This window comes from Atractosteus spatula, chromosome 1 (genome assembly GCF_055471065.1).
Source record: "Atractosteus spatula isolate fAtrSpa1 chromosome 1, fAtrSpa1.hap1, whole genome shotgun sequence".
In the NCBI taxonomy this organism is placed as follows: domain Eukaryota; kingdom Metazoa; phylum Chordata; class Actinopteri; order Semionotiformes; family Lepisosteidae; genus Atractosteus; species Atractosteus spatula.
The window spans coordinates 26,126,160-26,144,265 of NC_142706.1; the positions used below are offsets into that span (position 1 = coordinate 26,126,160).

General features: G+C 38.8%; 1 protein-coding gene across 1 annotated transcript in view; it reads left to right on the forward strand.

The window, feature by feature from the left end:
- The first annotated feature begins 9,665 nt into the window (after positions 1–9,665).
- The window catches only part of bend4 (BEN domain containing 4), a 72,088-nt gene continuing 63,647 nt past the window's right edge, over positions 9,666–18,106 (forward strand). Inside the window, exon 1 of the mRNA XM_088910448.1 lies at positions 9,666–10,178. Coding sequence (XP_088766574.1) covers positions 9,749–10,178 — 430 coding nt within the window. The 5' untranslated portion in view covers positions 9,666–9,748. The remainder of the gene's footprint in view (positions 10,179–18,106) is intronic.

The following is an 18,106-nucleotide window of genomic DNA, read 5'->3' on the forward strand; positions in this document are numbered from 1 at the left end:
ACATACTCTAAGAGTTTGATTAATAGGGAATATAATACAAAAATATAGTACTAAAAATAAGATACACTCTACAGACATTCACAACGGCGACTGTCAGAAGATAGGACACAGCGGCTCAGGCACCCGCTGAATGTAAAAGGGGCACTTTAATGTTCTGTATGGCTAATACTAAAGCCAATACTTCAATACTTTAATATTCTTTTCTGTATGTTTAACAATAGTGGGTAGTGGCCTAATTCGTCCCTGCTCCCGTTGTTAGGTGTTAATGTGTTGTTAAGTGTGAATTTGTACCTGTTTCCCTGAGGTCTGGCTTTTTTTCTGGAAAACCATAACTCTGGTCTTGTCCAGATTGACTGTCAGCGCCCAGGTCTGACAGTGCTGCTCCAGCAGTGCCAGGTTCTGGCGCAGCCTCTGTTCTGTGGGCGACAGCAGGACCAGGTCGTCTGCAAAGAGCAGGAACTCGATTTCCATAATTAATGCAGATCAGTAAATCAAGGGACAAAACAATTATTGCGCCCGGCTCCTCAATGGGCTTTGACGTGCTGATGCGTTGGTTTAACAGTCCGGGTGTGGCAAGCCTCTAATGTCTCCCGACTTCGGCAAAAGGAACCCGCCTTTCATTGGAAGACAATGAACACATTCTAGCCGTACATGTGAATATAGCATAAATACACCAAGGGATTGGGTGAGCTCCCATCACAAAAAAAAACTGCGAACCTGCACTACAGCGACCACAGTACAGTATGGAGACCAAGACCTTTTATGGGAAGAGACGGGGTGCTTCTGCCGCCCCAGCTTCCAAAGAGCGAAGGGTAAGCAAATACAGCAGACTTCATCTGAAATATGCGATTACAGCGCATATTACAAGGTATTATTGCCATTTTGAATTTTAAATTCAATTATAATTATTTCTTCGTAGCCTGTTCTTCAAGAAAACATCGCACGGGCGAAACGATCTTCGAAATCTACCACCAGGACAGTAAAAAAGAAAGCGGTAAGACGGAAAAAAAGAAAAGTTTATTTTGACGTCTGTTCCGCGACTGATGAATACTACTGTGTGACTTTATTTCTTACATGAATTATGTTATTTTGCCACAGGCCGTGGGTCTCTGCTCTCGGTCACTGGCCAGGGTGCCAACCTGTAGAAGCACCACCTGTGTGGAGACTTTTCGGCAGCAGCGGGAGCAGTACGACGCATTACTGGGGAGGATTGGGAGGCTAGAGACACTCCTGAAAATGCAGAGGAAGGAGACAGTATGTTCCAGCAGTCAAACAGTTGAGCAGCTGTCTCCCGATAAGTGCCTCTCCCCGCCGCACAGGTTGCAATGCCTGGCGGAAGCTCTGCCCCCCGCAGAGCACACACCGCCTCAGGACACTCCATCCCAGCCTCTCCGCTCACCACCGCGCAGGAATTGGTTGATGCTGTCCCCGCTGTCTATCTCCCCTCAGGAAGCACCGTTTACAGAGCGGAATTCACAGACGCCAGTGGGACGAATAATTCTCCCAGATATCCAACTGTTACTCATCACTCAAGAGATGGAGGGGGGGTTGTACTTGCAGTGCATCGGCATAGATGGGAAAGCAAGAGCCGACCGCTACGCCGCCCTCGTGTTTCGAAATCTTGTGACTTTTGAAATTTACTGGGGGTGGACCACGTCTGTAAATTTCGATGGGTTCAGAGGCAAAAGTGCCTTGCCTTGCAATCTCCGGGAAACCATTAGTAGCATGGTGAATTGGAGATTCTCAACCCTTACTTCGTGCGACTGGAAAATAATTTGTGATCGGATCAACGAAATGCTTCGTAGAAGGAGGCGCTCTTTTCCTCTAGTCTAACAGTCTGTCCACAAACAAAACATTCCTGTTAGACAAGAGGAATGTAAAAAAACAATTACTTTTGTCAATGGAAACCGGTGTGTGTGTCTCTCTCTGCTGAATGAATAAAAGCATTTTATTAAAAACGCGTTTGCGTTTGTCTGGTATTTACTTTGGTCCCTTTTAACTAATACATCTACTGTATTGCTTTGAGATGTCACTTTTAAAGGTGATATGTAAAATAAAGTTTTTTATTATTGTTATAGAGAAACATGATCAGATTTTCCCTGGTTCAGAAAAAAAGATCTAAAGTGCTACACCTAACTTTCTTAATTCGATGTATTTAAAGCAGTGAACTACTGTAGGTGTAACATAACATTCAGAAATACAATCAAGAATAGTTTTGTGGTGTTTGTATAGATGAAATGTTCCCAAAACGTATAACGTAACAAAATTAAAGACGATTAAAATCTGTCATCTTTCCACTTGTACTGTATGTCATCGGAAAATACAAGAAGTTTCTGCTTTGTGTAAGGATGGTATCAAAAAGTAATCTAAGTGGTGAGAAAGCTGTGCTCAATGTATTTAAGGGACTTAAAAGTAAAAGGAGATGCTTCATATTGCTTGATTGCTATACTATACATATTGCTATACTAGTTTGTCACTCTTCTCATACCCTCTCTGCTAAATGGCTTTTGAATAGAGTCACATGAAGAGAGAGGTGAAACAGCCCTACACAGCCCTGTCACAGTACACGAATATAATTATATCTTATTAATTTCTTTAGATACGCGATTCTTTTAATACAGTCTTTGCTGTGCTCTAGAGGATCCTTGTGATATTTCGAGCTCTGGTTGAATGATAAGTGTCGCAGTTTAAAGTGTCGCAGTTTATTTATGGGTTGCAATTTAGAAAAAGTCAAAAACCGCACTCAAAATGCAATTTAGAGCTTTCTGGCAAGAGGAGACACCCAAATTAATAATGTAACATGCCACTGTTTGTGCATGAACAAAGTTATACTGAGATTTTCCTTAGATACGCGATTAAAAAAAAAATTTTTTTGAATCCCCGGCGGAACACATTCCATAAGAATCAGCACTTTTATATATCGCCTTTAAACACATATATTTAAACACGCGTTTAAATCAAAACGCGATTAAAATCAATAGAAATGTTTATTTTGTAACGCATAGGTGACTATTCATTGTTATTAAAATGACTTAAATTCGATCATGTTGTGATATTTAGAAATATAAATTTGTTTGGTGCGAGTGAGGTTTTATTTAATCTCTTACCAAGGGAAACGTTTCATTTTTTCAAAGAAATGTTTGTTAAAAAAAAAAGTAATGGTTCCAGCGGGATTCAATCACAGACCATATGATATGGGAGTCAAGTACCTAACCCACAGCGCCACCGGCAAGGTCACATGCAGAGTTTTGAAAAAGCACTACAGAAACATTATCAACAGACAATGTACAGTGTGTACTATTCTTGTGTTGCGGTACATGAATATAATTATATCGTTATTAATTTCTTTAGATACGCGATTCCATATTATATTCCCTTTTAATCAAATTCTAAAAGTGTGCTTGTTGACTCCGGTATCTCGTTAGTTAAAGACTTCGATGCTTAAAATGTTTAGGGAGAAATGGAATACTGGTGTGTATTTTTTCTTTAAAGTACCAAGACCAGCCATATACTGTATGTTTATGTTCCAAAATTAATATCGTTTATGGCCTTCACACGCGTTACAGTATGCTCCTATTCTTTTTATGCTCAGCTACTAAGATTTCCCTTCAGTGGTAAAATTCCATATGAATATTCAATACTACAACGAGCACAGTAAAGACGTTTACTGTAAATCTTTCTACGACAGACCAACGGACCATGAGTGCCCCTGTCGGTCAACCAATCACGTACCGCGGTACCACGCGTCATCGTGCGTCACAATGCGCGACGCCGTAGCCAATTACCTCCGGTACGTGTCTGTACCGCGCACTTTGAATGGCTGCATCTGTACATGCCGTATTAGTATTCGTTTCTTGTCTTGAGCTTCTACCTCGCGTTTTCAACTGCCTTCTCTGATCATCTCTTTGGATTTAGACCTCTCTGTCTGTTCTTTGACCACAACTTTACCTAATGGATTGGATTTCTATGAGGACTCCCTTGGATTCTGACCCCCATTTCTCATTCCTGGACCAGGATCCTGGCTTACGATTGCTTGTGCCTATTGTCTCGACCCTCTCTTGAACACTCTCTCTTCTCTGCATAGGATCCTAAGATTTTTCATCTTGACTGACCTAACACAGCCATATCACCCTGCAATTCACAACTGGCAGCTTATTGAAACTAAGCAGGTGTGAGCCTGGACAGTACTGGGGTGGGAGACCTCCTGGCAAAAACTAATGTTGCTACTGGATGAGGTGTTAGTAGGGCAAGCAGGGGGTCCTAATGCCACACCATAATGATGGGTACACTATACTATGAAAAAGGTGCTGTCCTTTGAATGAGATGTAAAACTTAGGTCCTGAATCTATGTGATCATTAAAAATCCCTGGGTGATTCTCAAAAAGAGTAGGGGGTGTAACCCTGGTGTCCTGGTCAAGTTTTTCATTGGCCCTTACCAATCATGGCCTATTAATGATCCCCATCTATGAACTGGCTTCATCACTCTGTTCTCCTCCCCGCTAATAGCTGATGTGTGGTGAGCATTCTGGTACACTATGGCTGCCGTCGCATCATCCAGGTGGATGCTGCATTTTGGTGGTGGAGTTGGTGGAGGGGAGTCTCCATTACCTGTAAAGTGCTTTGAGTGGAGTGTCCAGAAGAGCGCTATACAAATGTAAGCAATTATTATTATTAAGACTGGGTACACCCTGCACAGGACACCAGTCCATCAGGGCACAGGCACAGACACGTACACACTCACACCAGGGACAGTTTTCCCAGAAGTCCCTACCAGTATGTCTTTGGACTGTGAGAGGAAACCAGAGAACCCATAGAAAAAAACCACATGAACACAGAGAGATCATACAAATTCCTTGCAGAAAGCACCTAAGGTTGGAACTGAATCAAGAGCCCAACTCTAAGAGGCAGCATTGCTAACCATTGCGATACCGTGACACCTCTGGTCATATTATAAAATAATAGTGTTGTATAAGAAAAAGTTTAATTGTTTAATTCTCAAATAATTATCATTGTTTAAGAGATTACAGAATTAAAGGTTATAGTATCTGATTACAAAACAGCAAAATACTTTTATCAATTATATTTTATCTATTAATTCTGTTTTAGAAAAATATCATTTTAAGAAAATGTATATGTAGAAAAATATAGTTTTGATTAAATGTTTTTGATGTTGGTTTGATTAATTGATTATTCATGACTTATCATAATACACTTAGATGGCTTTATGTTATTCCTAAATCATATCAGTAGTGAATGAGTTGATTGGGCACAGTTATTTGCAGTAGGTGATTCATTCTTTTGAGTTCTAAGCCTGGTGAAAATCAAGAAAAAAATAATTCTTAAATGATGTTAATAAGAATAGACAATAACACTTTTTGCCATTATTATGTTGGAGTAACATCTAAATGTGGAACTCATTAGCAGTGGAACCTTTTAATCCTTTTGTAGTGATTGTTACTTGAATGCATGGTGCTACATTGAGTCCTAGAACCTCACTTGCTGGCATTGCTGTAGGCATTTCTTGGTATGAAAACATTCCAATAGATCAATGCACAACCTCGTGTAAAAACAGCTTTCATGCAAGATGATAATGTGGCAGATATGCTGTGGATTACTTTTTCATCAGATTTGAACTCCATTACAAATTTTCAGTATGATCGGGAGGCAGCATGGTGCTGCAATGGTTAGCATTGCTGCCTTCCTGTACTGGGGCCCTGGGTTCAACTGCAAGCAGTTTTTATGTTCTCCCTGTGTATGGGTTTTCTCTGGGTGCTCCAAACACAGACACGTGTACATTAGGACCAATTCTTCCCAGAAGCTAGTTAACTTATCAGTGTGTTTTTGGACTGTGAAAGAACACACTGATAAATTAACTAGTTTCTGGGACGAATTGGTCCTGATGCATGTGTGTCTGTGTGCCTCTCCAAGTTGTATCCTCCATTGCATGCTGGGGCAGGCTCCTGCTGCACTGTGACCCTGAAATGGATTAATCACAACTTCATCCAATTCAGCAACTTGTGGCATCTAGGGCTTAGAGACCAGTGAACAGATTATATTGCTTTCAGTGATGGTCAAACTTGTTTTGCCTGTGGCTTTCACAACAGACCCCCTGTTGTTGTTGACATGTTGACTATACTACATGTCTCTTGGCTTTGACCCTGGCTTTGAACTTGGACTGAAATCTGCATAATGAATATACCTAGATAATATCTGTTCAATAAAATATCAATACAACAGGAACAATATCTGCTACAAACACGATTTAGCCTTTGTTCTGACAATATCTTTATTTTAATCTAAATATGTTGCTGTTAAGCAGTTTGTTTTTGAGGATCAGTATAAAAAAACCGTGGAGTTTTTAATGAAGCCAATCACTGCAATTAGCAGGGCATAATAGCAGAAAAAGTTGATAAAATTATTAAATAACTTAATGGAAACAAATTAAAATTAATTAAATTTGAATCTGATTTACTGTGTAAATAATTTTCTTGTAGCAATAGAAAATGCCTTTCTCTTTCCTTTTCAATTATTGGTTAACTTTGCAATATATGATTACCAGTTAAACATAGGTCCTTTTGGTACAAACTAATATAAAATCTCAAAGAGATTGGATCTATTAAATTAGTATTCATCATGCTCGTCCCAGCTGCTGCTTTGTGTGGCAGCAGCCAGTGACGTCATCATCAAACTGTTTTGATTCTCTGGCAGACACACAGACCTGGAGACTCGGAGCGCTTGGAGTTAGTTAATGACCATGTAATTTCCAGGTGCTATTCAGTATAAATACCTGATCTCTGTCATTGAGTTTCGACACTGAGCCCCTCTAGTTCCGTCTGCTTGCTTTGCCTTGTCAGCTTGCTGTGTCGACCTCCTGCTGTGTCTCCTAACTCCTGATGTTCCCAGATCAACCTTTGGCTTCCTACACTACATGTCTCTCGGCTTTGAGCTTGGACTTGAAGTAAGATGTGAAGACGGGGTTAATTTTAAGTCCTTTCTGCATGAAGATTAGACTTCTAAGGCTGGAGTTTATGGCAGGAAGGGGGTTAACTGATAAGGATTCCAGATGCGAGCTAGGAGAGCTAGGGAATCCCTGGAGACTAATCCCTGACCATTTGGCCAAAAAGCTGTAAACTGGTCAAACACGTGACCTCCCCCCTTTACCATAATAACGAATGACGAATCAGAGCAGCAGGGAAGGACTATATAAACCTCAAGTTTGTACCAGCACTTTGAACAATACTTCAGTTTTGTTGTTTCTTGCGGGAAACAAGACTTCGGCTTTATTGTTCCTTGCATGCAATAAACTCATCTGTTTAACTTCATCTTGGGATCCAGAACCTTATTCTTTCTGTTACAACAGACTGAATCAAGTCCAATCACCTAACTTTCAAAGACAGTGCTGCAGTACATTAACTAGTCATCATCACCTTCATACAATACCTAACTCCTGTTTTACTTGGCTAGCACATTGAGCTGAATTGAATACATTGAATTTGTCTTAGGACACGTCTTGTCACAACCATCAACCCAGTCATTGTATATCCAGAGTAGGAGCCACAGATGAACCCGGCCAATGTAGACCTGCCCTAGAGGACCATGCTGTCACGATCGCTACTTTCCCTCTTAAGGGCGCTCCAGCCCTTCCTTGTTCTGCCCCATTACCTGCACCTGTTTTAGCTCTCACCCCACCTTAAAAGCCAGACGCAGGCGTCACCCCTCTCATTGATTCTTATTGAATCCTGCTTCATGAGAGCCCAGGGTCCTGCCGCGTCTGGCTCCGTTATGGTTTTAGTTTCCTGTTCCTGATTCCCTGCCCCGCCGGTCTCGACCCAGTTCTGGTTTTTAATTACTTTGGATGGATCCCCTGGTCTTGGACTCTGCCTCCTGTATTGGATTTCCCTTTTGGATTTATGCTTGGATTGTTCGCCCCGGACTCACTTCCCCTCGGCACCTGCACTTCTTGGACACGCCCCCTGTCTCCATCCCTACTCCTGCATGGTTTTATTCCTACTGTGTCTTCACCAACCGGATCGTGTCGTCTGCATAGGGCCCGGATAGAACTGTTCCTGACACATGCCTGTGCAACAGTAAGGCAGTAACTCTATTGGGGTGGTGTAGAAGGGGGAACACCAACATTCTCCATTGTCCACCACAACACAGGTTTCCAATAGAAAAACACTCATTTGGCATATCCGTGTCTGCTTTCATCAGCACAGGCACTTCACCATTTCTATCCTGAGACCTGGAATGATCTTGGTATGGAACATGGGATTCAGTGGAAACTAAAAGGGCTGCAGTAGAGATTATTTTATCAGGGATAACAGGAACAGGTGAACAATGAGATCCTGTGGCAGCACATGCTTTCGGGAACTCTCTAGGGCTCTGTCCTGTGGACCACTCCCTCCAGGAACACTCACACATTCCTATGATCATACCAGGTGGTGGACTCCATGGAACATATTGGGATGGATGTGGCTGGAACCCTCACACATTAACGAGTGAGTGTGCAAGGAATGTTATTTGAGTCTGCCACTGTTGTAGTCTGAAACAAATGGGGTATTACTCCCCATAAGGACTCTTGGGAAAAATTTCAATTTACAGCAGTTGGAACTGCTACAATAAAGTATATTGCAATGATATGTCAGTAAATCAATGTGAATGGTTTTTTAATATATATATATATTTAATTTGGTTTGTTGGAAGTACTTTAATTTCACAACTTAATTTACTAGACAACAAAAACAGATCTAAAAGTGAGAATTTAATTTCAGGGGGAAAACAGTTACCTTTACAAATTACAAGCAATTTTTAGGTAGACTCAGTCTGTACTGGTGATACTTAGAAGTTTGCGCTTGTTCCTTTAATTTTACTCCAATGTACATACCAATTCTTATATACAGACTTCGAAGACATTTGGCTATTTTTTACAGTATACTGTTTAGCGGCATTCTGCCCCTTTCTCCTTATAAATTAGCAGGCAAATAAGCATTGTATTAATTTCTTTTCACTTAAGCTCATAAGAGTAAATGGTCAGTGGCTATTGAATAAAAAAATAAAGTTTTACTTATCATGAAATAACTGATATTTCACGTCTTCATTGCCAGTGATGCACTGAGCGGGGATGAATATGGCGAACCACCTGTTAAACTTTGTTAACAGGTGGTTTATAATAAGCAGGTGGGTGAAGATTTTGGTTATTAATAGAAAGAGCCGAGCGCAGCAAAGCAAAGGGAAGGCTCTTCTTTAAAACTATGAAAGTAGAGCGCTTAACTGCTGCAGCGCATTTCTAATTCCAAAATACATTTGACCCCGAAAAGTATGATTTCTAAAGTAATGTGCATGTGGATACAATGTTAGGTATCTCGCGGGGGTTTTCTCCTGTCTTAAGTTTGTTTTATATTAAAATTAATATATATATAAAATTAGATTTTGTTTCTGTTTTTTCTTTAAACTGTGTCTTTTCATACTGTACATTCATTCTGTAGCGGCGATTTGAAGTGCGAGAGACCCGTGTATGCATAAATCACGTTGGGAGCACAAGGCGCAGGTTCCGCCCGTGCATCTCCCTGTTGGTAGATTTACTCCAAGTGCCTATTAACACGGCTCTCTCGTCTGGGGATTGGCCAGACTGGTTGTCAGTAACGTAGCGCCCCGTTTCGGTCTCTGAGCAAGGTGCCGGTGAGAGCGACACATACAAGGACTAGACCAGACAAGACGAGACAGGAAAAGCAAAGAAACTAGCGAAGCGATGGAGGAGGAGATGCAGCAGGCTGAGGAGGGATCCTGTGTTCCCAAAATCTACAAGCAAAGGAGCCCTTACAGCGCCCTCAAGACTTTCCCCTGTAAGCGGACAACAGGCAAGAGGTATGACAGACCAACCATGGTGGATATCCCGCAGCTGGGAGCCGGAGGAGGTGGGCATCATCATCAAAACCAGCATCAACAACAACACCTTCAGCAGCCCTCCATCATTAGCAGCACAGAACATCAACAGCAGCATTGCACGTACGACAACGGGCCCAGCACTAGAGTGGCAACATCCACATCATCATCATCAGCAGCAGCAGCAACAGTGAGCAGTCCGCGCAGGGTCGGCGCCACAGCGGGGCATCTCAGCTCCAGGTACACTGCCGCACTTGGACAAGACAATGTGGACTGCACCCAGATCCTCAGCGCAGGTATTTATCGCAGTCTATCTCGTACTTACTGTAACAAGTTTTTTTTTCCAAGTGGCTGTTTTTAGGTGCAAATTATACTAACAACATTATATCTTCCAAAACTTAGAAACAGTAACGGATTCAGTAGTGTCTACTGAAATTTGATGTAGTATTTTTAAATGGTGTTAAATATGTGTTGATTTATAACATATATTTGTACACAAGATTAAAACCACCAACATAGTTTCTCCCCAACATACAAACTGTATTTAGAAAACATTTTTTACAGTAACTTAATGATGCCAATCGTTTCTGTTTACCTTTCAGTAAACTGATTAATGAGAATATAAAACTTAGAGAAAGTGAAATATTTAAACTTTTATTTTTCAGTATATTTACTAATCAAATCGACTTTCAAAGAACAGCTGGTATTAATTACAATACATTTGCTGTATTATAGATTGTATATATATATAAAACATCATACATACTGTTTATGTATGGAGATGCTAATATAAACATTGTTTTTTTCTTTAATTACTTCACTTAACTACTTTTTTGGATGAATAGGTATGACTATCACTATCAACTTTATGACAAGATGTATGTACTACACTGATGTCTGCAGTATGTGGAATATATATGTAAAGTGATTTGTGCTTTTGATTTATAATTAGATTGTTACAATTACAGCAACTACATTGAACTTTAATGTAAGATATAAAGCATTGGGGTATACACAAACTGTTGACTGGTATGAAGTCACTTTGAATTCTTTTGTATGTGTATTTGGTTTGCCAAGAACAGTGAGACATACAGTAAGTAAAAGTTAGCACCTTTACACACAAAAAGCCAAATTTAAATATTGGAAATATTTGTCTTGAGACCACAGTTTAAAACCTTAGTTTTCAATAATTGGTGCCATATGTATCATTTAAGGTTACTTTAACATTAAGTGAAATATGAATTAATATTAATATGGTGAATGATTTTTCAAAGTAATAGAAAGGCTTATGATCATGGACAGTGGTAAATGAAGTATAGTAATCATAATAGCAAGATCATTCAAAATAAAGCAGGCTCCATTGCAAAGCACTTATGCCAAAACGTGGTAAAACTAGTCATGGTCTAATCATGATGGTCAAGGACAGTGAGTCCTTGAGTTGAGTTGTGTAGTTGGAGGTTAAACATGTCCATAGAAAGAAGAATGAGTTTTTCTTGAAGTAACTTTGACCTTGAGAGCATTTGTGCAACATATTTTCAGATATGTAGCATGTCTCTCTTGCATCCCAATGAAGCTCAGAATGCATTATATCTAGAAGAAATCAAACTGAGAATATAGTATTCCATCCATCTTTATACCCCATTAATTCATTTTGATTGATGTAGTACTTCATAATTGTATGCGAAAAAATACATCCTCTGTGTGCAGCACAGTGGAGCATTTGTGCAGCCTAGTGATGAAAAATTGTAAAGAAACTTAAATGATTGATAGACAACTTATTTTAGGTATTTCACAATGAAAATTAGACTGAACGTGTTTAAAAGCCTTGGTTTGGGACATTTATGTAGAGTGAACATCACTTACAGTAAATTTATGTTAGAAGGGAGTTATGTCAGAAAGATAAGCTTCCTTATCTCCAGTTTTGCAGGTGATGCCTGCTTAAATATGTTGATACTCCTGGAGCTATCCTACAGAGAGTCTACTAACACCTGCAGGTTTTAAGATAACATGTTATCTTGGTTTGGCACTGGGGCCTAGATGTGCATGCTAATAGAAAAATGCTCTTCATTTGCTACTGAAAAAAGAGATTCCTGCAGTCAAAATGAGTTATGTTTATGAAATGCACTTATAAAGACTTGTCAGTTGTTTCGTGGTTATAACTGCTGGCTGTAGCAAATAGCACCTTTTCACGATAGGCACAATGTATTTGCTATATATTTATAGGGTGCTTTTCATGTAGTTTCCCCTGCTATTAATTTTCTGTGTGCATGCATACAAATCAAATAATCTTAAAGGTTCGATAAAAGCTGATAAAAGCTTTATTATATTATGAAGAATTTTCCATATTTCTAAATAGCATTACTAACACACTTCTGCCACAGACACATTTCCTTAGCAATTGAAATACTTGAAATCATTTTTTAGACCCCCACAGTTCTCAAAAACATTATAGAAAACCAAGATGGCATATAATGTATGCACATTACAGGGGCTGAGAGGCACAGTCACAGGTTTTAGGCATTAACCAGGGTATATGAGGTAAGAAGTCGGAGAGTGTGTAATGGCTGCAGGGAAGCCTGATGTAGGCTGTGTAAGTTTATGGTGGAGATGGATATAAGTTGAGCTCAGTTCATAGACAACAAAGCTTTACTTAAGTACTTTAATAGTAAAAAGGTACTGTGGTTCGCAATCAAATCCATCATGCTTTTAGTTTGAACATGTATTAGCTCAGAATTTCAGAATAGTTTTAGTACTGTGATAGTTGCAAACACTTTCATATGATTCAGGTGGGTAGCTGCATCAGCATGCATAGGCTGCAAATAAACAAGTAATAGGTTTATTCCATGCTGAAAAGAGAAGAAAGAAACCACAACTTTTTGGCCGTGGAGCCTTCTTCAGGTGTGAGAAAGACAGGGCAGTAAGGTAATGTAGCATAGGAGAACAACAGCTGGGAGAGAGGAGGAGCGAGAGGCGGGAACAGGGGACAGAGAGAATGGCCAATCAGGATGTGTGAAGTCAGAAAGGGCGAAGAGAGGTGTGAAATGAAACCTACAATGAATAGAGAGAATTTAGAAGAAAATGAGTCTGTCGTTGAGAAAAGAGGAAAGGTGTGATCTTAGCTGCAGAATAATATTAGTTTCTGTAGTCTTTCTGATGTGGGGGTTAGGAAAACCATCTTTGAGAACACAGAAGGAGAGATTAGTGTGATCATGGCCATCAGAGGTTAAATGAGAAACAATAGACTTTGAGAAATCTTTAATCTTCACAGCTCTAACATGTTCTCTGAAGCGGTCTCTGAGTCTCCTTTCTGTTTTCCCAATGTAGATGGCTGGGCATTGACTGCAAGAGATACAGTAAATAAGGTTGCTGGAGGTACAAGATGGGGCCTTGAATGAGTGTGGTGGTGGCTGTGTATTTGCAGGTGATACAGCGAGCTCTGTTGCAAGGGAAAGTGCCTGCTGTGGTTGCTGAGGGCGGTCAAGGGAGCTGTGAAAAAGAAGGTTACGCAGATTAGGTGGTCGGGGATATGAGATGATGGGGTGGTCAGAAAAGAGGGCCCCAATGGAGGGATCATCCTGTAGGATGGAAAAGTTGTTGTTCCTTTGCAACATTTTCATATGTTTTCTTAATAGACATGTACAAATATTTTGCAGTCTTCAGTAGAAAGGATATAGTTATATTAAAAATGCTGACAATAATGGTGCAACATGAAGGGATTTTTTATATTTCACATTCAAAAAAATAACATCCACAGATCAATTTACTACTAGTGGCCAGACAACTAGAATGGCCTCCTCTTGTTGTATAATTGAATGTGCAGAGTAGGTGGTGTGTATAAAATCTATTAATTGCTACACGGCAATATGATGACTACAAGCTTTAAAGCAACAAATAGTGAAAACTTTTCAAGAGTCTGAAAAAATGTTCAAGACACAGTACAGACATCATTAAATAGTAAACAAAAGAGGTCTTTCTGAAGTAAAATTCTTTTGATAATTCTCTTGTTCTGAGGAACGTTACAACTATTGAATCTAACCTTGCAAATTAGCACAGATGGAGACCTTATGGCGGTGCTTTAGATGAACAGTACAATGCCAAAAAGGGACATTATACTGTATGACCAGTTACCCATGGGTGAAAAACTTTGTCATTCAATATGTAAATATAGAAGTAGAAACATACTGTACATAAATGTGAAAAGATGCATGCTTAAGATAACAAGAGGAGATAGAAAAATAAATGGAAGTAATTACATTTGTAATTTTAATGTGTAAACACATTGCAGGAACAAATCAGCAATGGACAGAAAGAGCTTTTGGAAGATTTTCCTCTGATAGAGTACTTCATATATTGTGGTATAATGGTATGTTTAACAATTTTTTTCTTGTCACTAGCAAATTGTGATACACAAATAAATGCATAACCTATTTTAGCTTAAGGTAGCACATAATATTAATGCAAAGTTCTTAAATGCAGTAGTTTTAGAAGACTTGGTGCTTTGGTTTCTTCCCACAGTCCAAAGACACTGGTAGGTCAACTGGTTTCTGGTGTTTTCTGCTGGTGTGCATGTCTGTGTCTGCACTGTGAAAGATTTTTGTCCTTTCCAGTGTTTATTCTGGCACATGTTGTTTGCCAGAATAGGCTACAGCTCCTCTGTGAGCCTATATTGAATAAATATAAAATAGTGTGTCTTCAAATCTATGCTTCGTCGAATAAAGAATTGTATAAAGAATACAATTGTAACATTTTGTCCGTGTCCCAATACCCACACTTGTGGTCTTGTGCCCTTAATATGCTCGTTCCCGCTCAGGTCTGCAAGGGCTTACGGTGTCCCATTTCCAATTTTTGTTCCACAAGGGTGCTCATGAGCGCCCCCCAGTGCACTCTTTATGCCTCCTTTCTGAAGTCTGCATTATAGCAGACTTCTCTGAGGGGAATCAGCCCCTTCATATTGGTGACGTTTCATGTTCTGACAAAGCGTAGAGAAGTTGCCATGGAGAATAAAATATTCATGTTAGTAATATTTAACTTTTTACAGTGTTAAATCTCATTTACATTTTATGTAAAAACAACATTTCTTTTGCCTGCTTTAGATTCATGTGTATTCTACGTACGAAGTATTAACATAAAGCTATTATTTCATCACCCCATTTCAACTGATGAATATTCGTTAATGTGTTGTGTATTTTGTACACTGAAAGAGAAAGTATTTAACAGTACAAAGCTTTGAGGTATTGCCAAGTTTACCTTATTTCGTTTACTTTATCCACTTTGAAATATTCTTGTATAACGTGAACGAACATGAATGTTCCCCGTACTGTCATTTTTGTAATAGGCAGATGAGATTAAATGTATTTAAAGGTACAAAGCTTTGAATATACAATGGTATTGATGTGCTTTCTTTAGTTAACTTTGCCTGTTTTCAGTCAAGCCTGATCAAATTGAATACAGATGTTATGCCACTACTTTTGTCCAAGGAGAGACCAGATGACATTCAATTTCATGTCATAATGAAAAATTATTTAGAAGAATTCTCTGCCGCTGTGCACTTAATCACTGAAAAAGAAGCAGCGCGAAAGCAGAAACAACAGACAGAATTTTGACATTACTCTTTTTATAACATTGCACCCTCGAATGCTCGTGCACTTTTAAAGTCACACATGCTACATCACAGAAGTACTGATTTGAAGGAAGGGCTTAGTGTGGCATTTAGGGCACACCCTAAAATGATTAAAACAGGGCATTACTATTTTTTATCAATGCCATCGTGACATCTGGTGATTTATATAATTTGTGTAAGTGCAAAGGAACAGTTGTGCAAGTATAAAAATAAATTTACAAATGGTGACAGGGGATCTCAAGGTTGAGGAGCAATAAAGAACAATATCAATTGATAAGAACTAAAACAGTATAAAACACATTTGTCTTGAAAAGACTTTGAAATGTGATGGAAAAAAGAGCAGATTTTTTAGAGTACTTTATACCACCACTGAGAAGTACGGCTGAACTGAGGGGGAACAGAAAGTTTGACAAGAATTAGCAAGAACTCAGATTTTGAATTGGATATGTGTAACAACAGGGAGCCTTTGGAGGGACTGGAGCAATGGTGTAGCATGAGAAAGTAAAGAAAAGAAAAGACAAGGTAGTCACAAAATCCTAGCTGAATCAGAGTGGGTTGATAGAGAAGGCCACCAAAGGCTAGCACTGTGGTAGTGATGCCTAGACGATGTTTCCCAGGCTGCACAATGGTACTACAGAAGTCCCAAAATACTGTATTATACCAAACAGCATCACAACAACAAAACTGAGCACAAATTTGCATGAGCTAACACATTATTGTGTTTGGTCTTAATGCATCATGCAGGTGCCTCAGATGATTGAGATCATTGTGATGATTAAAATATTTGGCAAAAACATATACATTAATGGATAAATATAAAGGCCCCTCTTCTGAAAGTGTCTCACTGCAATAATGCAAAGCATGAGACTGCTTTAGTCTGACAACAGATTTCAACTACAGTATTAAGATGAATAGATTATTATTATTATTATTATACTAGTATTATTATGAATAATAGTATTTAGGATGCTTGTCTGCATCACAAAAATCAACTAAATGTACAGTACTACAATTAATACATTTTGTCTGAACAAACTGCTTTAGTGATTTTGGGAAAGAAAAGTGAACAAGAAGGTTTAGTGAATTCCAGTAAAAAGACACACATCTTTTCAATATTAAGTATGAATTTAGCTTGTTTTCTTGTGCAGACTGTTACACTCTAAAGGACCTATTTGCATATTGTTTAACTGGTAATTGTGTCTGTTAAAGGTCTAATTGATTAGAAATGCATAGACAGGGCAATGATGGAGCATATTTAGTAATACACTAAATATGTAAATAATTAAATGTGTTCTCCCAAACAGCCAATTTTATTAGAGATGAAAAACAAGAGCATGAAAGATAAAAATCAATGGAATCTGATATGATTAGAATTGCTTGTGATACTTTGGATGAGGCATAAAATGTGTGCGCGCCTAAGGTAAGGTGTCTGGAGAAGATCAGAGATACAACCTTGCTGTGACTCACAGCACTGATTGCAGTCTTTTTAATTTAGTTGAATCCTTGCTCAGAAAATATTATGCCATAATTACTAAAATCATTAGTAAATTGCATTTAGATGCCTTTAAATCTAACACCTCCAAAATGTTGTCTTTAAGGAGAGTTTATAAGCCTTTGACTAAAGCACCTCAGAGAGAATATTATTAAACATCTCACTGTATAATGATATACATATTAACACATCTGCAAATCCCTGTCAACCATTAGATATCTGCCCCAATATAAGTAAAAATCTAAATAATATGAAACCTGATAATTGAAAGACTGTCCAGCAAATAAACATTAATCTTTGTTAGCATAAAAAAGCTCAGGTTTAAATCTGTAGAGTCTAGAAGTTGGTCAGCAATAAAAAGAAAAATCATTATTATTTTTTTGTGATATGTAAATAAATGTGGCTCATTATACGCTTCTCCTTGTATTCAAGCATGTAAGGTGGAGCCCGTGTTTTATAATTCAAAGACAAAAGTAGCACAAAAAGCAATTAAGTCTGAAAAGTGTATATAAATATAAACTAATGTGCTGTTTGAGAAGGTTAGGCTGGAAAATTTATCAGCTTTGTTTAGCTGAGCCGTCAGCCCAATCTGGCTATAATATCAGATGCACAGAAAGCAAAGTGCAAACTACAGACAGGAAACCAGGGCAGTGGTACTGAGAAACCACAGCAGAACATTTGCTATGACTGTTTTGCTCATGATGACATAACCATTTAGTAACGTATCAACCGCAGTGGAAACTGATTTGCAAGAACAACTGGGCAGTGTTAGGTAAACAGAATTACCGTTGCTGTTTTCATGTTGTTTACAATAAATTAAGCATAAACATGGGGTTTATGTTCCATTGATAAGATTATGTCTACTGAGATATTACTTTAAGTGAATTATTTGATGGTTAAGAATTGTTAAGGCAGATCATTTCTATAATTTCAAATAATGTCCTCAAAAATGGCCTCATCTTCATCTCAGGTCCCAGTTTCAGGTTCTATCTACTGCTAAGGGTATGTATGATGCCTGTTATAGAAAGACCTGAATCCAAGAAGCCATTCCCTTTGTTGTTCCTCTGATATGCATTGGGTATACAAACAACTGCACCCCTCAAGAAATTCCA